At 45.6% G+C, this 24,672-nt stretch overlaps 2 protein-coding genes across 2 annotated transcripts in view; one reads left to right on the forward strand and one right to left on the reverse strand.

Annotated features, from left to right (window-relative positions):
• Nucleotides 1–20,923, reverse strand: part of LOC119165391 (uncharacterized) — a 53,034-nt gene extending 32,111 nt beyond the window's left edge. The window contains exons 1-8 of the mRNA XM_037417571.2: nt 20,882–20,923; nt 15,429–15,723; nt 13,682–13,740; nt 12,297–12,470; nt 8,145–8,510; nt 6,670–6,825; nt 1,755–1,865; nt 908–1,012 (exon numbers count right to left, since the gene is read on the reverse strand). Of these exons, the coding sequence (XP_037273468.2) occupies nt 908–1,012; nt 1,755–1,865; nt 6,670–6,825; nt 8,145–8,510; nt 12,297–12,470; nt 13,682–13,740; nt 15,429–15,723; nt 20,882–20,923 (1,308 nt within the window). The remainder of the gene's footprint in view (nt 1–907; nt 1,013–1,754; nt 1,866–6,669; nt 6,826–8,144; nt 8,511–12,296; nt 12,471–13,681; nt 13,741–15,428; nt 15,724–20,881) is intronic.
• A 355-nt stretch (nt 20,924–21,278) lies between these two features.
• Nucleotides 21,279–24,056, forward strand: LOC142768258 (uncharacterized). The gene is made up of 2 exons (XM_075870212.1): nt 21,279–22,160; nt 23,616–24,056. The coding sequence occupies exons 1-2, from the start codon at nt 21,279–21,281 to the stop codon at nt 24,054–24,056; spliced, it is 1,323 nt and encodes a 440-aa protein (XP_075726327.1).
• Nucleotides 24,057–24,672: the final 616 nt, after the last annotated feature.

Raw genomic sequence — 24,672 nt, forward strand, 5'->3', positions numbered from 1 at the left:
AGCGTATGCACGAAAACTCACACCAGGGCGAAAAGTAGAAACCTCATCACGCGTTCCTGTAACAACACAAGCGCCGAACAGAATGATTGCTGTGATTCGAGCCTTCGCGAATCGTTTAGAGCCTGTCGCAAATAAAGGCAATAAGCTCCTATGGCTACATATCCGCGAAATACGCTGTCATACATACCGAACATTTGCGGATGCAAATTTGCCGCTGAGTGAGCTGCACGCCTGAGGATGAAGGCTGAGTTGTTTCGCCAATTTCAGTTCTATCAGTCAAGTGGATCGGTGCCGCGATGTTTTGGAAGGGCTCATTACCTATAAGGCTCACTCGAATGCGCCCGGCACTGCGGCAACGAGCGTTTAAACCAACCTCTGTGTTAGAAAATGAACTGACTCGGGGTTGAACCAGATCGTTCTGTGGCATGTCTTATAGATGTCCGCAGCTCTACAAGAATTACTTGCTTGTAGAACTGTCTTCTAGGTAAATCGGAATTACACGACGTGTTTTACCGTCTTTAGAGTATAGAAGTAACGAATGGAATTCGAGTTTCCATGCTTTTCTTCATTTCTTGCAAGTCCTTAACATGGAAAATGAACGACCGAAAAAGCTAGCTACCTTGAGTTCTCCGATCACAGTAACTCGGAAAACTATCATGAAAGAACGCAGCGTCTCTCTTAATGACATAGTGGTTTTGGGACGTTAAACCCTACATACCACTCAAACAAACCCAGAAGTAATTTTTCAAAAAAAAATTCCGCTACAGTAAAGGGCGTTTTCATAGTGTTTACACGTAACATTGGGACTGCAGTTTGGGGGCCGTTGTATCCCTTATTGTCCCTTGCGTCCCTTATTTGTGAGGTTCTGTACTGAAAAGGTGACTGTTTATTTTACCACTTCACCTACCTTATCGGGTGCAGCGCTGATGACAACCTCAGAACGAGGCGCGGCCGCAAGGATCGAACCTTTCTCTTCTGGAGCTTGTACCAAGGAATCAGCCTTGTGTGAAACCTGGCAAAAATATAGGTAACATTGCACAATCCATTGTTGTTAAATGTAGTGCCCGAGAAAGTTTTATCTTCATAATTACTTCCAAATGCTGCAAGGCGACTTTCACATCAGGATGCGTTCTGGTACGAAGTACACGCTACTAAACTTATGAAGTCCACAGGTCTAAGTAAGTTACGAACCACTATCACGATACATCACAACGCATATCGCGTCACCTCGTCAACTCGAGAATAACAGCTAAAAGTGATTCACTTTCCCGATGACCCCAGCTTAGCACAGCAGTCTTCCAAAGTATGATTCTTGCAAATGCTTTAACACATGAAAGTGATTTACTTACTATTAAATCTTGCATAACTTTTGCAATACAGTTGGTTTGGTTTGCTCATTGAAAGGGATTTAGTTAACACTGAATGTTTATTGCACTGCATCTGATGTTTCTCTAGTCTTACATTAATTTGTCCTTGCAACACTATAACAAGTTTCGATTTCCGTGAACTTCAAAGTGTCCTTCCAATCGAATGCGGAGACACCAAAGCGTGCAAGCGGGAAAGCCTTCTGGCCAGGCGGCGCAAGTGGGCGCAAAACCAATGAGAAGGTGACGGGTGTTGTCTCATTGCCGTTTTTGATTTAACGAATACCAAGAAGTTCCTTTAGGCATTGCGCTACGGAACCTCCTGTATACTCTACAGTGGTCCATTTTTATACTTGCCATGAAAAAAATTCATTAGAAGATGCACCTCACCTTAGTAGCCGTCTCGTCTGGTTTCATTTCGTCTTTCATCAGTGACGTTAGTTCCAACGGAACTATGCCAATGGTGGAAGCTTCCGGTTCCATGCGGACTGATGACTGTGGCTGCATGGTGTTGCTGGTTGAAAAGCATATCTCATATGTCTTCAGTTTCATAGTCTTTTAACATGGCCAACGAACATTTTCGTTGGCCTCTCCATGAAGAAATCTAAACAAGCAGTATTCAAAATGTTTCTCCCTAGGACTGTAACCTTATTTAACTTTACTTATTTTGGTATTGTTTGGCAAGTTGACGCTGACAGCTTCCTAAGAAATGCCTTGGGGTTAACACATGAAGCAGTAAAAAATTAAAGTTACTATTTATTACTTCATCATCCTTTTAATAGTATAGATATCGCTTAGGCACTGCATTTGTACAATTTAAAACAACTGTTGGAGCTGCACTGAAAATCTTCAGCATTTCAAGGAAAACTGCATAATTACGAAACAAATGAATTCTGCCGTCCTTAAACACAGTCTCATAATGTGTGTGCTTTCTCAGATAAATATTGTATCAATAAATAAGTTTCAAACTATTCCTAATTTATGTTTCATCACCATGAGCCTGACTACGCAAAGTGCAGGGGAAACGCATCTTTCCTGTTCCACGATTAAACCCGTTCATGTGATTTCTGCTGCTTCTTTGATATATAGAATTTAACGCCCGGAAACCACCATATGAATTAGAGAAAATGTGGAGGAGGGCTACGGAAATTTTGACAACCTGAGGTTCTTTAACGTGCCCCGAAATCTGAGCACACGGGTCAATTTCGGCTTCATCGAAAATGCAGCCGCCGCAACCGGGCTTCGATCCTGCGACATGCGGGTCAGCAGCCGACTATCTTGGCCACAAGACTACCACGGCGGGGCTCTCCTGCCATAGTTTACCTGAAAACTTCTTAATCCCATCTGCTCTCCTAATTTTTGGTCTCCCGCTCACGCGTCTGCCTTCTCTTCAAATTTAGTCAGTCACCCTTAATTACCATTGACTACAATGCCTATAGCCCCGCCATGGTGGTGTAATTGCTAAGGTACTCGGCTGTTGACCTTCAGGCCCTGAGGCTGAATCCCGGCTTCGGCGGCTGCATTTTCAATGGAGACGAAAAAGCCATAGGCCCATGTGTTTATATTTAAGTGCTTGTTAAAGAACCCCAGGTGGTCGCAATTTCCGGTGCTCTTCACTATGGCGTCTCTCATAATCACATGGTGGTTTTGGTACGTTAGACTCCACATATCATTACGCTGCCTATACCTTACGTGCCTGACCCATGTCTATTTCTAATTAGTTTCGGTTATAATATTCTGAATACCCTTTGTTTTCTCACCCCATCTGCTCTCTATCTATGGAGGCTATACCTATCATTTTTCTTTCGGTCGCTCGCTGCGTCGCGCTCAAGTTCAACCTTTCCAGGTTTACGCTTCGTAGGTAAGTGACACGAAGATGAAGCTGTTACATACCTTCCTCTTGAAAGATAGTGGAAAACTGTCATTATTAATTTCAGAATATTTGCTGAATGTGCTCCACGTCATCTTTACTTTTCTAGTTATTTCGCTCTGGTTGTTAGGCTCCGCGCTTTTGTCCCAAATAGAAATAATCCTTCACCACTTCCAGGGCCTCTCCCCCAATCGTAAATAGCTCTTCTCTGCCGAGACAATTGCACAATACTTCAGTTTTATACGCAATAATGTCCAGACTTACTTTTATGCTTTCGGTTCCTAGTTTGGTAATCATGAGTTGTGATTCATTTCATGAGTTACTCATCAATGCAATGTCATCAGCGAATCGTACGTTAGTAGGATACACTTCACTCATTGTTATCCCTAACACTACACAATCTGGGTCCCTGATAACTTACTGCAAACAAGCGAGGTATAGCAATAGAGAGATTGTGTCTCCCCGGTTTACACCCTTCTATATATTGAGATACAGTCGCATTTTTGTGGAGGATTGTAGTGAATGTGAATCCACTCTCATTTTTATTCAGTATGCTTAAACAGGTTTTGTCGATGCCCTGATTTCTCAGTGCCTGCGAAACGGCTGATATCTTGACCGAATAGAATGCCTTCTGAAAATCTATCAAGGCTATATAGAGGGGTTCGTTGAATTATGTAGAGTTTTCTATCCCCTGATTTATAGTGTTCAGTTGGTCTATTGGAGCAACCTGTACGAAATCTTGCTTGGTCTTCTCGTTGCTTGAACTCTAATGAGGTCTTACTGACACGATTTGGCCGCACATAATACACACACAGAGTAAAGAAACACTCAACGTGAAGCACAAGCGGCACTTCCAACTTAAGTAGACCGGGTGAAAATCCAAACTAAGTAACAACATACAGACATGCACGGTCTTTACTCAGCCTTACGCTATCCAGCTATCGAACAATCTCCCTTCCGATAAGTACAATGTCACCGACGGTTGGCTGATGCAATTTTCACCTTTCTTTTTAATGAAATATGCTTCCATCGTCTCACGCGCTGTTTTATGCCTACTTCTACCGAGAGTCTTAACATCGTTAAAACGTGGTACACAACCGCAGGCTTTACAATGCATAGGCAAATGCGCCAAGCCATCTTTCACTGAATTTAAATCATGCTCCCTAACCCGTTCATTAATGCAGCGCCCGGTAGTCCCGATATACGAGTTTCCACACAAAAAAAAAGAATTTCATAAACAACGCTTTTGACACATTTTTCGTTCATTGTGCGATGTTTCTTGCCTCAACCCTGGTGGCTCGCCTTCACCCCCGGAGCAGTTCTCGGGCACAGCTGAGCCAGTTTTACGGGCACGGAAAAGGCGCAAGGTACCCCTTACCTGCCTGCTACCTTTTTCAGGTTGTGGGAAACCTTATGAACATAAGGAATCACTGCAGGTCTTACGGTTTCAGTTCCTTGTTCTCCCGTAGCAGATCTAGTACCTTCACTTTTTGTTTTCCGCAAAAGCGCTTCAGAGACAGCTGTCAATAACGAGTCAAGGAACTTCGCAGCCTCAAGTCGCTGGATCTGGTTCTCGAATAATGCCTAGATCATGTGCCCGCACCAGTTTTCGAGAGAAGATCTCAGGCAGAGCGTAGCAATAATAGCACGCTTGACTATTTTTGATTGGCAAGAGTCATACGGCATTACCCCTTTCTTAGCGTGAGGAAACTACTGCCAGCACGTTTGCCCGTTGTGAAAAGTTAAACGGAGATCTAAAAATTGCAAGTTGTTTTCTTGCGGCAGTTCTTGTGTGAAAACAATTTATCTAGTATTGACCAGTTGCTCGATGAAGCTTTTAATCTGGACAGCACCTTGAACGTTGCTAAAGTTTTCAGGTATATGTATGACTTTTTAATTCTTTTGACAGACAAGCCTCCTTGATGCGCGCCGATGATATTTTAAATACTTTTAGGATTCATGGAAAAAAACTTGTTTTCACACAAGAACTGCAAGAAAACACCCTGCAGTTTTTAGATCTTCGTTTAACTTTTCACAACGGGCAAACGTATTGGCAATATTTTCCTCACGCTAAGAAAGGGGTAATGCCGTATGACTCTTGCCAATCAAAAAATAGTCAAGCGTGCTATCGCTACGCTCTGCCTGAGATCTTCTCTTGAAAAATCGTGCACGCACATGATGCAAGCATCATTCGAGAACCAGATCCAGCGAATTGAGGCTGCGAAGTTTCTTGACCCGTTATTGACAGCTGTCTCCGAAGCGCTTTTGCAGAAAAGAAAAAGTGCAGGTACTAGATCTGCCACGGGAGAACAAGGAACTAAAACTGTAAGACCTGCAGTGATTCCTTATGTTCATAAGGTTTCCCCCAACCTGAAAAAGGTAGCAGACCGGTAAGGGGTACCTTGCGCCTTTTCCGCGCCGGTAAAACTGGCTCAGCTGTGCCCGAGAACTGCTCGGGGGGTGGAGGCGAGTCACCAGAGTTGCGGCAAGAAACATGGCACAATGTACGGGAAATGTGCTAAAGCGTTGTTTATGAAATTCCATTTTTATGGAAACTCGTACATCGGGACTACCAGGCGCTGTATTAATGAAGGGGTTAGGGAGCATGATTTAAATTTATTGAAAGATGGCTTGGCGCATTTGCCTATGCATTGTAAAGCCTGCGGTTGTGTACCACGTTTTAACGATGTTAAGACTCTCGGTAGAAGTAGGCCAAAAAAGCGCGTGAGTTGATGGAAGCATATTACATTGAAAAGAAAGGTGAAAACCGTATCAGCAAACCGTCGGTAACATAGTACTTATGGGAAGAGAGATTGCTCGATAGCTGGATAGCGTAAGGCTGTGTGAAGACTGCGCATGTCTGTATGTTGTTACTTGAGTCTGGATTTTCGCCCAGTCTACTTTAGTTGGAAGTGCCGCTTGTGCTTGCGGTTGAGTGTTTCTTTACTCTGTGTGCGTATTATTTGTGGCCAAATCATGTCATTAAGCAAGTATCAACTAGGCCAACAATCAGTATTGTTACAATATAGTTCTATTGAGGTCTTAATTCGGCAAGCACTTATTTTGTTCAATAGCTTGCAAGCAGATCAGCCTATAATTTTTTTAAGTTCTTAATATTCCATCATTCTTTCGAAATTCTGGTACCTTCCCCTTATAGAGCCACTTCGCACTCAGGCTGCCCAGTGTTTCTAACAAAATTCTTCCACCATACCTCAACAATTATGCCAAAATACCAAAATGAACTTGTACCTCGTGTTTTTGATGGATTACTTGATCACAACGACAGCTATTTTGCGGGGATAAATTAATACAGAATATCTGTGCATACTTAATAACTACAAATTATTTCGGGTGCTACAGACGAGCAGGGCCCTAAATATTACTTGAAGATGCAGCAGCGACTATTCAGTTTGAAAAGATGTAGCGATTGCGTACCTCTTGCCTCGGAGCCTCTGACGACTGTGCAGCAACCGAACATCTCCTCTTCGAGCGGCGAATCTTCTTGACGTCAGTACCGTCCAGGACAGTGGTGGTGACTGAGTATTCCGATTCAGGCTTGTTCTGGTCGGCCATCTTCTCCATACCGGGTTCCTTCGTTGTAAAAAGCTCATTAGCGCCTTCATGTAACGTGCCATGTGGTTTATTTGCTGAATCACTACACCATACAACCGATTATTAGAGTAACACATCTTCGAAAAACTACTGAATGCAATCCTTTGCTACGGAACGATAATTTTGTGGTTCATTGAAACCTGCCAGAGTAAGCTGGTGAACGCCCTCCGTCTACTGTCGCATTTTCACTTCATTCGGGCTCAATAAGCTTTCTCGAATGGAAGTAGCGTGGTTCCAGCCCAATTCAATTGAAGCTCGCAAATCAGTAGTAGTTGACGTGGTTGATGGCTCTTAGCAACCATCAATGAATCGGATGCATTGTCTCATGATCTCAACACAGGATCATGCAAACTAGAATTTGAGTGTATATTACCGTGCATGAAGTCTGTAGAAATAGCCTGCCTAAAGCCGACTTCAGGCTGGGCAACCTTTCGCCAGGTAGATGTAAACGGTATTTGGAGGATCGATAGTGTCTCCTCTTGTAATATTCCTCCTTCACATGTTTGGGTATAAGGATTTCCAGAAGGACACTTGAGGAGTCAAGCTCAGGTAACTTGCGCAGTATTTTGGGAGTTGGCACAGTTGTCTCTGTGCAGGCGCCAAGTGCTGGTGTAGTTATTCAGGCAGTATATGAACTTGGTGCGCAGTATATCACTTGCGATTCATTTCAAGCACCACGACGTAGTTATACTCTCTAGTGACGGACCGTGGGACTTCAACTATGTTACATTGTTTCATCGCTGTCGAAGATTTATGTATGAACAAAGTGGGCGTCGTTTTCTACCAGCGAGAAACGTTTCTAGCAGCACATAACGGTTGAGTTTGTTAGCAAAGGCGTAATTTTTATATCATCCATGAATTTACTGCAGGAGATCGATTGTGTGCCGGTGATGAGGCACCCCTTGCAGTGAGCAAAAAGGAGAGGACCATTGCTTAGCACAAACAGTGTTGTGGGCCTCCTCGCAGCCCTGCATTTCGCGGTATCCCTTTTCAGAACCGCTGGTATAAACAATACTGACATGGGCAGTTGATTATCTATAACCAATGTTTTAGAGAACCACTGGTATGAAGGAATGGTATGAATTCGTACTGCTGTACTTGTTTTTTTGTCACCTGAGCGCAATAAAGCTCACTCCGCATAACGTGGACCTACATCGTCGTACCTGCTGTATAAAAAAAAAACTTAAAATATGCACTGCTTATGAGGAGACCTAGCCATGCACATCATATTTATCATGGGACTTGGTTGAACCTAACAACGGGTAACAAGTATCTAGATAAATGAACTGACATTTTACCTCCGAAATACTCTTCCTAGATCGGCGTCTTTTCTTCAGTCGGCTTCGCTTCTGAAGTGCGCTGTTCGCCGTGCGGTCCACGTCAGGTTGGCTCACTTCATCCGGCTCGATCACGTGGGAGGTGCCCTTCTTAGAACGACGGCCCTTCTCGACTCTCGATTCTTCCTTAATAGCGCTTGTTGCAGTGTGCTCCTGGTCAGGCTGTCCGGTGTTTTCCTGATCTAATACAGCTGAACTGCTCTTTCGCGAACGACGGCCTCTCTTGACCCTTCTTCCTTCCTGGATAGCATTGGTTGTCGTGCGTTCTTGGTCAGGCTGGCCCGCGTCTGCTGTTGATTCAGCGGTTACCGTACTTTGTAAAATCCCCTGTATCGAAAGACAAGGACAGAATGGAGCCTACATTTGAACTAGTGTGAACAATTCAGACACATCTACATTATTTCAACATTTACATATAACGCGTAGGATTTAGGCTTGAGTATACAGCCGTAAGCAATTCAAGACAGAACACTGAGAGCAACTGTTGAAGGTAATAAAGACCAAACACTTTGGCAAGCATGAAAGTATGCACAACACCAAGTACTCAAGCGAAATGGTACACCCATTGCATGGATGAAATTGGCAACGCTGCAAAGCTGACAAGGACGGCTCACAAGAAGAACAGCAGTTGTTTTTTATATCTCCTTTGAGATCTTAGAGAACCTTTCAGCGCTTCCTTTTTTAGCCATGATGTTCCAATCAGCTCCTACACCAATTCTTCAGCATGGACTCTTTTGCCGCTTAAAAGGGTCACATTCTGATTAGTACACTAATTAATAAAGGGGTGTCCGGTGTTTTCTGTCACGTTGCTCGCTACTGTACAAAGTAGCTAAAAAATACGCAGTATAAGTGGCACACACGCTGCACCAGCACAGAATATCTTATTTTTTTTCCATAAAAATATACGGAGATGTTAATCATGCGTTAATGTCAGGTAACCGATGTACAGCCTGTAAATGTTGGCTAGTGACGTCATATGCGCAGGGTTATCTTTCTTCTTGGGCCATCCATATCCTTCTTCCTCAACGTGTCCGTTGAGAAACAAGAATACCTAAAGCAATTAAGATGGTATTTCACAAAGCATAATATGTTATGCTCAACACGAGCAGTGGTGTGCACAGATAATTTACACTTGACAGCGATTGGCTGGCCCCAAGGGCGGTACATAAAGAAAAACAAACGATGCTACAGGGATTGCCTCTACACAAACGTTGGTGCATGTAATGCTCCTGTTGTTACACGTGTTTCCGAGTGGTTTTTACGCAATGCACATTATGTATAGTAATTATTTGCATAGCCAGTAAGAACTATACATGAACAACAAATTATCCTTATGCCGTACCAAACGTTCTAGGAGGTATATGTTGCTCGGCCTGCTCAACCAAATGTAACTGTGCGACAACAGCCATGGTAGTTCCATTTAGATGCAGTTGAACTGCTCTAGTAGTCAGTTTACTTCGATTTAGGCACGCGTTAAAGTAACCCAGGTGGTTCAAAATGCCTTAGAAAGTCCGTCACAAGGTGCCTCATGCATAACTCGGTTATGACATATAAAGTTCCAAAAGTTACTTTGCAGAAACTACTCGTTGCAAGCTCGTGCTGTGCTCATTATTATACGAGAAAAAGAATGTCAGCACCCCGGACACCACGTGTCCAACAAAGGTGGCTACTTTATGCAGCGAACAATTCAGTGAGGAAGACATTTCGCGCTGATGATGGTAGGGAACACCGACAAGCGTAGACAATCAACTTAAGTGTAATTTCAGAAAAACACATATGAAGAAGAGGCAAAGACACGTGGTCTATGAATCCAAATCTGGACTTCAGTTCCCACCAACATAAGTTGATTACTAAGGACACACCACGTCTTGTCTGGTGTCAGCCTTGCGTAAGTCTTGCTCAGATCGAATGAAGAATGCTTTTTTTTCCAGTGAAGTCAATTCACTAGAAAAGTTTGATAACCGCAGAAAAAAACATTGGCCGCCCTAGGTAAACGACAATTGAGGAAGTTCAAAAGTGAAGAAAGGGTAACGCTATGAGGAAGCGCTGTGGTGAATGCTTACTAGAGTTAGTAGGAGCTTAAGTGTGCAGTAACACACACTACTTCAGATCAAGGATACTAGGGCGTTCTCAAGCGCACTTAAAATATTTTCTACATGTAGAATAGTAGTAATGACCATGTACAAAAGCTTACACACAATTTGATGTTTCGTCTGCACTTGTTTTTGTTTGATTATGAACAAAGTGTAATCTTTACGTTTCTGTACGTGCTATCATGCATTTGCGTCCCCTTGAACTCTAATGAAATCTCTCGTGTATTTTTATTCGTGCTCATAAAAAAGTTTTTTTGATATTCTGATTTAGTATACAAATTGTATTCTGATTGTATACCTTCTCCCGTTAGACCCTCTACTAGTGCCGCGCCACGTTGGTCTAGTGGCTAAGGTACTCGGCTGCTGACCCGCAGGTCACGGGTTCGATTCCCGGCTGCGGCGGCGGCATTTCCGATGGAGGCGGAAATGTTGTAGGCCCGTGTACTCAGATTTGGGTGAACGTTAAAGAACCCCAGGTGGTCAAAATTTCCGGAGCCCTCCACTACGGCGCCTCTCATAATCAAATGGTGGTTTTGACACCCTACTAGTCTATAGACACCCTACTAGTCTATAGCTATGTGTGTAACCAGTGTTGTGCATAAGATGAACTGCATTCAAAACAACCTCAATAAAGCTTGAACCTTGAAACGTAAGTGTTAAGGTTAAAAAAATAGTACCGCGCGAGAGATCATTGAGGTGTTTTAAAAACATAAGTGGAGCGGCGTATGTGTGTCGACGTCCTCAGGGAACCTTCTATAACTCAAGACAGATTATCTAACCACCAACATGTAATCATGCCCACGTGTCGTTGCCTTTTTTCTCAAGATAAACTTGTGTTTTTCTCAAGATAAACTTCAGTTGTTAGTTTACGCCTATCTGCGCTATCTTCCTTCTTGTCCTTATTTTGCTTTGCGCAAAATGCCTTACGCAACGAAATACCTACTCGCCTAATGCTCGGTTGTTATAAGCAATGCAATGACCAACCACCGTTTCACGATGGCCGGTCACCACCCCCGAACTGAGCCGTCGCCTGCCAACCAACGCAACTGGCAGCACCGCTTGTCATGCTATCTGGCATGGCATCAAGGGTGCAGCTGGTGGAACCACATTGCAACAACATCAGAAGAGCCGGCGTTGCATCTTGTACATAAGAAAAAAAAAACAGAAAAAAAGGCCATAAATTATACTTGGATATTTTGTAATATCCATAACTGCACCGAGAAGTAAAAAAAAGAAAACTCAATTTAAATGGTGCTGTGTATCTTCGTCGTTAGAACGAGTTTCTGAGATGTCAGCTATCGGAGGAGACGGAGGAAGAAGAAGCCGCATGTCATGAAAAGCGTAACCATAGAAAGAAACAAGCTGAGCATTGAGATTAACTATACCTCTCACTAGGCAAATCCGGGCATCGCTGAGTTAATATTGATACGTGTAACAATATATTCTTCCGCGTAACAATATATTTATTTATTTAGAATTACCCTCAGGGCCAGAGGCAATATAGAGGGGAGTGGTGGATTTAAAAGAAACACAATACAAGCTTTCTTCTGTAGATACAATATTAGCTAAAAAATAACAGCACAAGTTGTATCTATACTGGCGAGAATCAGACTGTTGGTGAGAAAGCATATTAACAGTAAAAACAAGTGACAGTAGCAGTTTTAACACAACAAACAAGAATAAGACAGTTTGCGAAGCTAAGAATCCCATGATTGGTTAGTTGCATTACAGTACACTAGAATTTAAAACGTCATGAACATGAGAATGATGGACGATAGACGTGATTGGTCCTGGAAGATTGTTCCTGTCTTTTGAGGCTCGGGGAATGAATGGCTCATAACACGTGCTAGTTGAACGTCGCAAGATTTCCATCTTTTGGGGATGGTCGGAACGAGAGCAGATGTATGATGGAGAGAGAATAAGGTTATCATGCAGGGTGTGACTGTAGTATATTTTATTAAGTTAGGCCACAGTCGTTTACTTTTTACAGTTGAATGAACTATTACCTATGGGATCTTACCTGGGAGTTTGCTTGCTGGGTGCCGCGGGGATTTGATGAAGCTCCGTTCGGCTTCAACTTCTTGGACGGCTCACTTGAAGACGCGGATGAACTGTCAGGTTCCTGGCGCTCCATGTCAAAACAACGGAAGAGCCTCCCACGAAAACCAGGAAGCACAGTGATCCTTGTTGATGTCTGGAAAACGTAGATGACGTTCGATTACTCTGAGATGCCGTTAATCCTTGGCAAACCCTTCTCACAAAGTGCTTTGTCCGATGGCTCACTGGAGTATACGCCAGCTACCACGTACAGAAAGTCCCCCTTTATTGGGGCAGAGTACGTACCCTGCCGGGAACGGACTTTTACTCGATGACTGATTCGACGCCGAAAATTGGCTTCGCAGACCAGCACAGATTGCTACGTTCTTCTCCGCGTGAGCTCATGCACGCCGTTCCGCGTGAAGCAGACGTCTTCTTTTACTCTGTGTGATAACATAAGCACAACGTTTTGAATAATAATAATAATAATAATAATAATAATATTAATAATAATAATAATAATAATAATAATACTGTTCGAGTTTCCTTTGAGAGCAACGTTTTCCAGCTTATTTTCCGCCCGGTCGCTCGCATAGTATGCGGTTCTAAAGACATATTATTATTATTATTATTATTATTATTATTATTATTATTATTATTATTATTATTATTATTATTATGCACTTCATGCACGATTATATGGTTCGCGGTGGGGGGGGGGGGGGGAATCCTAACTGATGCTGCTTTTGCCTTAGCTTTGCCCCTCACAGCATCGACAGCTCTGCGCTCATGGCCGTCTTAAAACTTCCTGAGAACCATATCCAAGGTCACAGCGTGGCTTCTCAGGATACGTGGCCCATTAGATGGGTGGCAATGACTGATATTGAAAGCTCAGAGGCGATATATTATAACACTTGGGTGTTTTATAATATTCATAACTGCACCTAGAAGCAAAAAAAGAAAACACAATTTCAAGTAGTGATGTGTAATAATTATTCATGCTATAAAACTACAAATAGGACAAAAAGGCTATGCTGAGGAATATTTCTTCTTAGTGTAAGACGGGAATCGCATGCACGCTGAGCATGAAAGTTTAAAGTTCATTACGCCGGGCCACAACGCGCCACGCCGGGCCAGCGCTGGTTTCGGCACTTTTTTTCGTAACTTGGTGCCACATATGGAGACATTCATGACATGACAAAACGCTGGTTAATTCACTCAATGTGGTACGAGCTCAAAGGAATATGGCCGCTCTAGTGAATGCCCCGATTTTCACGCTTTCTGCCAATCGAGCACAAAGTTTGTGGTTAGAGTGAACCAAGGTGAAAGGTACGATTAGTATGCTGATTTTAGTCTCCTGTCACTCACCTGTTCTGTGTAAAAAAAGTGGCAGGCCTGTGCGGAGAGCGCATCAGCAACAGCGAAAACTGCAAGAGTGGAATTTATAAAACCATTTTGTGACGATGACGTTGATCTCTCAATCATTATTTATTCACCTTATAATCGGCCAATCCGCTCTTTGTGAACTAGCCATTTGCAGAGGAAAACAACAACACCCACCCACTAATAGGGTCACTAATGCTACTACTTTGCTTCATGCTCACTATGGCATAAATCGTAATTTTTATCTTGTTTTGAAGCACCCAATACGCCACTATTTTTCACTACGCGGAGAACGAGGTATATCCCCGACGGGTTTCCAATGTGTTATGCGCAATTTGTTGATGATGTGACTGATGGTGATCAAGAATTTCAGCGGATTCTTTTGTAATCGGTTGGAAGCATTCGACGATCCATTCGTTAACAGTTAATATTGTTTCTAAAATAGACGGCTGAGCTCTAGTTTCAAAAATAGACGGCTGAGCTCTAGTATCTCTGTTCAGGATTCTCCTACGCAGAATGTTCTAGCCAGGAGTCTTCTAGCCAGGTTGCCAGCTGCCTTGTCTTCCTACAAAATTACACAATAATTAAAGTCTTTGTGACTTGTTTTTTTTTATTCTGCCCTTTTCCTTTCTTTTTTTCTTTCTTGTATTTTTTTTTCTACTTCAGCATTGTGTGTTTTTATGGTAATATTTCAACGTTGAGATTTCCTATAATTGGCCAATTCCTTATTGTGCATATGTGCCCATTCAGGGAAAACACACAAAGCGTTGGCTAGCCATTAATCATTTTCTTGCATTGAATATGCACCACCATTACTTAGGTGCAGAAGAAGAAGAAGATGGAGTTGTCGTTGGCCAACGTTCAAGCAGTTCCTAGATTTTCTCCAGTGTAGAGCATTCTTTATTCGCTTTTAGAGAACTGAGCGTCTTTAATGGCGGCAGCAATCAACCTTCTCAAGATGGATGGCGTGAGTAATCAAAAACTATGTTTTTTTTTTCATTTTTCAACCTACGTAATGTTCAGCAGTCAGTAAAACGCTCGTACAGCTTGGCTTCAACGTACTCAAAGGGATTTGGTGCGCCTATTGTGGTGTTGCTTCTGCCTGCAGAAATTCTTCGCTTCATGGCACGGAGTTCCCCACTGGTGAAGCTAATGTAGTGACCTTGTGTACATGTTTCCATTTAATTATGAAACCATGGTCGAGGATGGATAAATAGGCCATGAATGGGCTAAGTTTTATGGCAGAGCATAGGGTAGGTAGGAAACGGAGTGCTGCCTGGTCGTGTCTGCTAAGCTATTGTAGCATCACACCCAACGCCAGCCAACAGAGAAGCCTAACGAATGGGAAGCCCACGAAGGAACGTTGGGCGTAAATCCTTCTTCTGAAAAGACGGTTTGGCAGCCTTAGTTTATTCATTTTTGTATATTGGCTACGGGAAAATATTTCTGGTAGCATGAGTGGCATAAGAATGTGTGACTGGCTCTACAAAGGTCGTCTTACCATATGTGGTTGTCCCAAAAAGGTAACACAAACGCAAAGACCGCTGAGACGTGGTTCCATGATGCTGAAATAAAGTGAGACAGGGTAGTGAGTGCTACGTCAACACTAACCAGTGTGACATATGAGGTAGACACAGCGACTGCAGTAGTGCATAGGATATATTACAGAGGGTACAGAATTTCGAACCAGTCAAGCGCATAGTATTCGTGCAGAACGACGTTGCCGAGGTACAGCCACCAGACTCCGGCGAGCACTCGCTGATCCAGGCTGCCCTCGTCTGGATTTTAGGCGTGGTCGTGGGTGGTGTCTTGGGCGTTTCGTGCGTGATGGTGCTCGAGTTCAGCTCCGCGCACGTGACCGAACACGAAACGGCGTCGACGACTCGGGAGTCTTCCGTCACGTCCTCCACGAGCGTGATTCCATTGTCCTCCACGAAGACTTCTACACGAATGCCCCCAATAAATCGGTCTATTTGCTTCTCCCAGACATGTCTGAAAGCCTCACGCCGAATGCAGGTACGGAAAGACTGCAGTGCGCAAAGAAAAGGCGGATTATTATCAGGGCACCCCTGAACGCGTAATGTTTTTGTTTCGATAGTTTGCCAGCGGTAGTGGTGTGCCGCTGTCTAAAGTAAAATATATGATCATAGGTACCAGAAAATATTTCAGTCATGCAGAAAGTCTGGCAGTGAATAATGTGATGGTCATTGGATGCACCTTGAGAAGATGGAAGGTCGGCCGTTTCCGAGGCCTGTTGCCGTTAAGCCAAATTTCGCTAAATTTAATGTTGGAAGCCGTTCATTGGAATGGGACTAGAGAGCCATATTGTAGGCTAGAAGGCTAAACACCATGTTTTATAGGATGGTTTTCCGGCCGCACATTATTTTTACTTGTTCTTAGTAGTAGCTAGAATTCAGAGAATTGGATGACTTCACTTTCACAATACGTGCGGCCATTCGTATATACAGGTGCCGTTCTGGACCATTCCTAAGTAAAAGTTTCTTCCAAGCGTACCTATTCATGTACGCCTGACTACAGTAATAAGATTGTGGTTATCTGTGATTTCGGTCTTCTGAGAGTATTCTTGAAAAAAAATGTGCACGCACTATGTACAGTTCTTGGCACACGATAAACCAGAATATTGTCACGTAAGAGTGAGGGTAGCCCGAAGACAGGAGACCGGGAGGTTAGTAGAAATAGAAGGAGAGCCGTTTATTTGGCGGACTTGCGCCCACTAAAGGAAAAACAGACGCGCCGGCCGGCTTAGCGGGTGGCGAACAGCGCGTTTGACGGCCGTCGGGGAACAGAATGTCCCACTGGAACGCAAGGCGCGTTCACCATCCAAGATACAGTCGCCGTAGCGTCTGGCGCTATGGCGACTCCTCGCGGCATTGCTCCCCTCCTCAACGTAAGCATCGACCCGATGCTTTGTTTAAAATAAAACCAAAACAAAAGGACAGCCTGTGCGAAAGTAAATGGCAAATAAGCACGAATCACACACACATAAAGAAAACGAGAGATTCAAACAGGGAGCCTCCTTTAGCGCGCATGATAGGGCTTCAAACGGGCGACGTGTACCACTTCTTGTCGTGCGCAGCGTCGTTGGGATGAGCTAGCCCCATCAGGGACCACTTCATAGTCCACTTCACCTACTTGACGAATGACTTTGTATGGGCCGAAATAACGGCGCATGAGTTTTTCGCTCAATCATCGGCGGCGAACGGGCGTCCAAACCCAGACTTTGTCACCTGGCCTGTATGTTAAATCTTGTCTCCGCAGGTTGTAGCGTCTTGCGTCGTTTCGCTGTTGGTCTTTTATGCGCAGACGAGCAAGCTGCCGGCCTTCTTCTGCGCGCTGAAGGTAGGCGGCCACGTCTAGGTTGTTTTCATCGGTGACATTAGGCAGCATGGCGTCCAGGGTAGTAACGGCATCCCTACCTTGGACGAGATTAAGTGGTGTCATTTTAGTGGTCTCCTGCACCGCGGTGTTGTAGGCGAAAACCACGTAAGGCAGAATTAAGTCCCAGGTCTTGGGTTCTGTGTCCACGTACATAGCGAGCATATCGGCATAGGTCTTGTTCAAGCGTTCCGTGAGACCATTTGTCTGCGGATGGTACGCAGTTGTTCTTCGGTGATCTGTATGACTGTAATGTAAAATTGCCTGAGTAAGATCAGCCGTAAACGCCGTTCCCCTGTCTGTTATTAGTACCTCAGGTGCGCCATGACGGAGGAGAATTGATTCGACAAAAAATTTGGCAACTTCTACGGCTGTGCCGTTCGGAAGGGCCTTAGCTTCAGCGTATCGGGTAAGGTAATCAGTGGCCACTATGATCCACTTGTAACCGGATGTTGACGTGGGGAAAGGTCCAAGCAGGTCAATACCAATCTGTTGGAATGGTCTCGACGGGGGTTGAATTGGCTTGAGAAATCCAGCTGGTTTCGTTGGAGGTACCTTCCGGCGCTGACATTCACGGCAACTCTTGACGTACCGCGCAACATCTGAGGAGAGGCGGGGCCAGTAGTATCGTTCTTGAATTCTGTGGAGTGTGCGTGTAAAACCGAGGTGGACTGCAGTGGGTTCTTCATGTAACGCTTGTAAAATTTCTTCTCTGAGGCTGCTTGGGACGACGAGAAGGTAAGCTGCCTTATTCGGTGCGAAGTTCTTTTTAACTACCACCCCGTTTAACACACAGAAGGAGGATATCCTACGCTTGAACAGTGCAGGCGGTATGGAGTCCTTTCCTTCGATGTAGTTGATCAACTGTTGTAGGATCGGGTCTGAGCGCTGCTGTAATGCAAAGGTGCTGCTGCTGATTGGCCAAAGAAAGGCATTGTCGTATTCATGGCTTGGTGGTGCACCGACAGGGGCTCTTGAGAGGCAGTCTGCGTCGGAGTGCTTACGACCAGACGTGTAGACTACCTTCACGTCAAACTCCTGAAGCCGTAGGCTCCATCGAGCGAGGCGGCCAGAAGGGTCTTTCAAACTGGCCAACCAGCACAACGCATGATGGTCCGTTACGACCTTGAAGGGTCTGCCATACAAGTATGGGCGGAATTTCGAGGTGGCCCATACTATCGCAAGACACTCCTTCTCAGACGTGGAATAGTTCACTTCCGCTTTCGACAGTGAGCAGCTTGCATACGCGATGACGCGCTCGCAGCCCTTGTGCTTTTGAACGAGAACGGCACCTAAGCCGATGCTGCTGGCCTCTGTATGTATCTCAGTTTCGGCATTTTCATCAAAGTGACCCAGCACAGGCGGCGACTGTAAACGTTGTTGAAGTTCTTTGAATGCCTCACGTTGCTCAGCTTTCCATTCGAAAGGGGCGTCCGACTTGGTGAGCTGCGTCAAAGGGTCAGCAATGTGTGAGAAGTTCTTGACGAAGCGCCGGTAATAGGCGCACAGTCCTAAGAATCGGCGCACTGCTCTCTTATCTTGCGGGTGCGGAAACTGTGCAATAGCGGCTGTCTTCTCGGGATCTGGTCTTACGCCATCTTTGCTTATAACATGGCCAAGGAACTGTAGTTCTTCATAGGCAAAATGGCATTTTTCTTGCTTCAGTGTCAGCCCTGATGACTTAATTGCGTCAAGTACCGTCCGGAGCCTTTTCAGGTGGTCGCTAAAGTTGGAGGCGAAGACGACCACATCGTCCAGGTATACGAGACATATTTGCCACTTGAGACCTGCCAGTACTGTGTCCATTAGACGCTGGAAGGTTGCTGGAGCGGAACAAAGTCCAAATGGCATCACTTTGAACTCATACAATCCATCCGGCGTGATGAAGGCGGTCTTTTCTCGGTCTCTTTCATCAACCTGAATTTGCCAATACCCTGTCTTCAGATCAATGGCCGAGAAGTACCTTGCATCACTAAGACGATCTAGGGTATCGTCGATCCTTGGTAAAGGGTACACGTCCTTTTTGGTTACACTATTCAATCGTCGGTAATCGACGCAAAACCGAAGACATCCGTCTTTCTTTTTGACAAGGACGACTGGTGCCACCCATGGGCTTTTCGATGGCGTAATTACATCGTTGTGTAACATTTCCTCAACTTGCTCTCGGATGGCCTGACGTTCACGTGCCGACACACGATAAAGGCTTTGATGGAGAGGGCGGATGTCGTCTTGTGTTATGATTCGATGCTTTGCCAGAGAAGTGTGTCGGACCTGTGAAAAAGGGGCGAAACAGTCGTCATAACGTCGAAGGAGGTTCTGGAGCAGTTGCTGCTTGCATTGAGGCAACGAAGGGTTAGTTTCGAATGACAGCTGCGAGTTGTGGGTCTGTGGGGTGATGGTCGCTGGATTCGAAAGGGCGAGGGTGTCACTGACTTCCGCGATTTCATCGAGAAAGGCAATGGTGGTGCCTTTGGCCAGGTGACGGTGTTCTTGGCTGAAATTTGTTAGCAGCACTGGGCCCTGTCCATTCCGGAATTCCGCAATGCCTTTTGCGATTGCGATATCACGGCCAAGCAAAAGCTGTATGTTACCTTCGACGACGCCATGAGCATTTTCGGCAGTACCAGTGGTTACGGAGATAAGGGTCGTTGATCGGGGTGGGACGCTCACGTCATTCTCGAGCACACGGAGGGCTGCGCGATTATGTGGTGCCGAGTATGAATTTATGGCTTCATCCGAGGAGAGTTTGATGGATCTGGACGCCAGGTCAATAACTGCGTGATGTTGAGTCAAGAAGTCTATGCCGAGAATGACGTCACGGGAGCACTGTGGGAGCACCAAGAAAGTGGCAAGGTATGTGTGACCATCGAATCTCACCCTTGCAGTACATCGCCCCGATGGGGTGAGGAGGTGGCCTCCAGCTGTGCGGATCTGCGGGCCGTCCCAAGCCGTCTTAACCTTCTTCAGTTGTGCTGTCAGTGGCCCGCTGATGACCGAGTAGTCAGCTCTTGTGTCAATCAAGGCAGTTACCGGGTGGCGTTCTATAGATACTTCAAAATTGGTGGCACGTGGGCTGGAGTTGCGCGTTGGTTTTGGGTTTAGGTCACGGCTTCGTCTTGTTGCTTCGTTTTGCTTCGTCTCGCGGCTTGGGTTTTTGTGCGTTGTCGTCGTCGTAGATGATGTGCTGTCGGCATATGTGGTCGTCGGGGAACAGAATGTCCCACTGGAACGCATGGCGCGTTCACCATCCGAGATACAGTCGCCGTAGCGTCTGGCGCTACGTTGACTCCTCGCGGCAATATCATGCTATCTCTGATGCAGTGTAGTGAAGCAGTCCATGTTTATGACTAACGCCTACATTGATGCTGAATTCTTGGCAATATAGACATCAGCCAAATCTCGACATCACCTGGATTGATGACTCATGTATTCCTTTCCCTAGAATAGAAGAGGAGAAATGGCACCAGGCCGACCCAAAGGTCGTGGGCTGATTACGGCCGGGGTGGCCGTATTTTGATGAAGGCGAAGTGGTATACACTGGTGTACTTTTCAATGTCAGTGTATGTTAAAGAAGCCCGATTGTCGAAATTTCCTGAGCCCTTTACTACGGTATTGTTTAAAATCATGCAATAGTTCTGTCATATAAAATTCTATATAATAATATTTTGCGCATTTTTTGTTTGTGCTTACCAATTATTCAGCTTGAACTTATTAGCCAATCGGCTCGAAATGACTAAATGCAGTGCAGCCTATTTCCATATCTTTAAAGCAAGCATTTTTGTTTCCTACCCATCTCTTGGATAGTGTATTGGAACGTTTAAGTTGCTTCATTGCTCCAACGTTCTCGGAACTATGACAAGCGTATAGAGGAGTTGTCGGTGACGTACCGCTTCATTTCATACTGACAGAGAAATTGGAGTCGTAGAACATTCCATTACAAATGGCATGTCAGCACACTAACGAATTTCAAAGACAATGATGTCTATGATGCTGACAAAGCTGGCACCTAATGCTAAATTATCTATCTTATAACAAAACACTGTGCGTCTGTATTAGTGCAAATGGTACAACATAAAGTGATTAAACATTTCAGAAATTGCTGAATCCTCTCGCTGACCCGTGCCGGAACTGGTACGAACACGTGTGTGGACGCTTCGAAGGGCCACAGGCCAGCGTGCGTCAACTGATGGACACCGCCGTCGCCAAATCCGTGCGGAAGTCTCTGCTTGCATTCGGCCGAGACCCTCCCGCCTCAATCGCCCCTGACGTCGACGCGCGTTTGAAAGCGGCAAAGCTGCTACTCGCCTGCGAAGCCACCGAGGTCGAATTCGTAGAAAACATGGACGTCATCAACTTCATGGCTCGCGAAAAGCTCGACATCCTTGTTTCGGCATCTGCCAACGCAACCGCCGACGAAGTCTTCTCGAAGCACGTAGACCTAGCGTTTCGATACGCCCTCAGCGGTCTCATGACCCTCAGCCCCGGTGCCCAGATGCTCACCCTCGAAGTTGACGGGTCGTTGGAAGCGCGTGTTACAGCGTTCCACGACATGGGCTCGTCGGCGCTTTTCGAATACCTCGTCAATCTCGCCGAATTCGTGGGTCAACCGGAGGAGGAAGCAAAGGTGGCCGTCATGTTGCACAACACTCTAGTGACGGCTGTCGCCTCGATCATGGTGCACGCCCACGGGCGAAGCGAGTCTTCGACGCGAAGAGGCGCCGTCATGGAGTTGAAAGCGTCCCAGGTGATGTTTAAGGGTGTCGGGTCGAGCACTTTCGGCGACGCGGTGGAGCGCCATACGCCGTATTCGAAAGACGTGGACGTGGACTGCAGCGACGTCGCACTTCTCGTTCTCGAGGCCGCCTGGAAGGCGCTCACTCCGGCTGAACTCGCTGCGTGGACCGCCTGGACCGTCCTGCACGAGTGCGCGTCCATCGCGGTCACCTATCTGGCAGCCTTCTTCGATTCAGCGACGCTGAGACATAATTGTGCTGCTCGAGTTCGCCACGTCATGTCCGTACCGTTCGCTGCTGTCGCACTTTTCGACGTGGTCACGAGAAAGATTCAGGTAAATGTGACAGAATCAGTTCGCGAAACAGTTCAGTCCATCAGACAAAAGAGCAGATTGTTGGAGTATTCAGGTATAAACTTTGGCTTTTGCGACGTGTTGCAACTTGGAATATTTCTCGATGTTTTGCATATATTCGGCGTACACATATTCATTTCTGAGCCGTATTTGGTGTTAGGCCCTCTACTGCTACTGATTGCGCCCCTGTCGCCGTAATGTGCTGCCAGGATAAGTGAGAGTGTCGTCTGCTTCCACATCACCATCCTGCACAGAAAAAAAATGAGAGGTCAAATTAAAAGAATTCCTTGCTTGGGGTGTACTTAAGCGAGAAACACGCTTCGAGTTTATACCTAAGTGCTTGAACACGCAGACGCTGTCTCTACGCGCGTTATATGGCTGGTGTTTGCTCCATACGGCAGGGAACGACATGCGCCTGGAGTGAAAATTCACGTGTCGTCAAAGTACGAAGTCGAGACGTGCTTCGATTTTCAAACTTAGATGTGGCGAACAGGTATCGGCTGCACTTCTGCGTAGAGCTATTATCGGCGCGAAGAATATTTCATCTCGGAGTGGGGCTGCGACGCTCAATGAGTAGGCCCGCAACGGTAGTGTAGTGGCTGAGGTACTCTGCTGCTGACCCGCATTTGGTGAGATCAATTCCCGGCTGCAGCGGCTGCATTTCCGATGGAGGCGGAAATGATGTAGGACCGTGTGCTCAGATTTGAGTGCACGTTAAGGAACCCCGGTTGGTCGAAATTTCCTGAGCCCTTCATGGCGGTGTCTCTCATAATCATATGGTGGTTTTGGCACGTTCAACCCCACATGTCAATCGATGCCCAATGAGTAGCAGAGTGCTCATTTTCACGTTTGCCCGTACACGTTGATGAACTAATGCCTACTTTCTCCCCCCAGCTAGTCAATATGTTGTGCTGCTCTTCATCGACCCGAAAGTCGGATTACTTTACACCCAAGGTCAAACTGGCTCTCCACAACCTTATTTGTTTTCGACGGAAGCACCCGTATTTATACTTCAAAGGTGGCACGCCATTTGCGTTATAGATGCAATTTCGCTGCCAAACCTACTGCATAACTTACAAAAAATTTTGCGCATCAGTGATTTGGTGCTTTGTCATAGTTTCTACCATGCTTTGCACGTACTAGCCTCAGTAAACTTCATGTTTTTCAGATTTATACCTAGCTCATACTGGTTTTCGTATACTGTCATTTAAAAAAAGTTGTCGAGGGAACGTGGTTGTATTATTTATTGTTTCGCGTAGTAATATACGTTGGCGCGGTATAAGCCTTCAGTCTGGGCAAGTTTAACGTCATGACCGCGAGAGCAATATGGGATACCGAAAATGTCTGTACTTTGTAACGCAACGCCCCGGTGCAATCTATGGAAATAACTGATGGGTGCGTATAAAGTGTCCATTCACGTTTGCTCGGAATGCTCAGGACGACGTGACAGAAATGACAAAGCTCATTTTCGATTGCCTGGCGAGGAACGCGTCCCACTACCTGCGGAGCCCAGTGCTGTCCTCGGTGATTGTGGGCTTCCCTCCAGGACGCGATACCGTAACCGGAATAGACGCTTACTACGCGGCATTCCCGGAAGCTGCGCTACTGGAGTTCTTCAAGGAATGGGTCGCCAGCGCGGACGCAAGAAAGGACAAGCTGCTTCCACCGGAAGTTTACTTTGACCCATCCAAAACGGACGTTATCGTTTCGAGGCAAGGCACCGTGATTGTTCCGGCTGGAATCTTCAAAACGGAACTCTACGAACATGGTGTAGTTGAAGCACTGAACGTGGGTGGGCTCGGCCACGTCATCGCAAGGGCCATCGTCCAGAGGCGAGTATATGTGCTGTTTTGTTGTGAGCTTTCTCACTCGAAGTGAGGGGTTGCACTTAGCCTTGTGTGTAAACTCGTTTGTTCACCCCAATCGACACTCGGGCTGCTGGCTTCTGCCGTTCCGCAGTTTTTTGTTTGGCACATTACTTTGCAGAGTCATGAGGCATACTGCATTTTTTCACCTATGTGTGCAAATGATTTGCTTTTGTACGAGTCGGCGCGCTCTAAATGTGTGAAAAGGCTCGCAACAAAACATTGCCTAGAGCCTGCGCTTGAAATGTGATGCTCCAGTGTTATAGAGAAGGCATTGCGAAGCCAACTGTAACGGTTTTTAGTGGCTAGTTTCCATCAGAGCCTCTTATCGCCGTCACCGAGTTGCTTCTCGAGATCGAGAGCAGACATCTTGGTATTGGGGTAAAGCAAGAGCGGAGAATTGAGCGACCTGAGGTGGCTAAGTGAATGCAACGGGTGACACAAAACATGAAGAAAGGTGGAAACAGATTGGGTGTATCATCAGTTCTCTTTTTTTTTCTGTGAACCACGAACTATGCTTCAGATTTACCCACTTATAATGTCTGATGATTGCAACAAACGTGGGTGTATCAATGCGCACACTCAAACGTACAAAAAATGCACCACTGGTGTCATTTTGAATCTCTGCT

Source organism: Rhipicephalus microplus, chromosome 8, assembly GCF_043290135.1.
Source record: "Rhipicephalus microplus isolate Deutch F79 chromosome 8, USDA_Rmic, whole genome shotgun sequence".
Lineage (NCBI taxonomy): Eukaryota > Metazoa > Arthropoda > Arachnida > Ixodida > Ixodidae > Rhipicephalus > Rhipicephalus microplus.

Bases quoted from the DNA above. Each gene is read 5' to 3' on its own strand.
- LOC142768258 (XM_075870212.1), top strand. From the start codon at position 21,279: ATGGACACCGCCGTCGCCAAATCCGTGCGGAAGTCTCTGCTTGCATTC. The intron at 22,161-23,615 runs GTAAATGTGACA...CGGAATGCTCAG, and splicing joins TGGTCACGAGAAAGATTCAG to GACGACGTGACAGAAATGAC.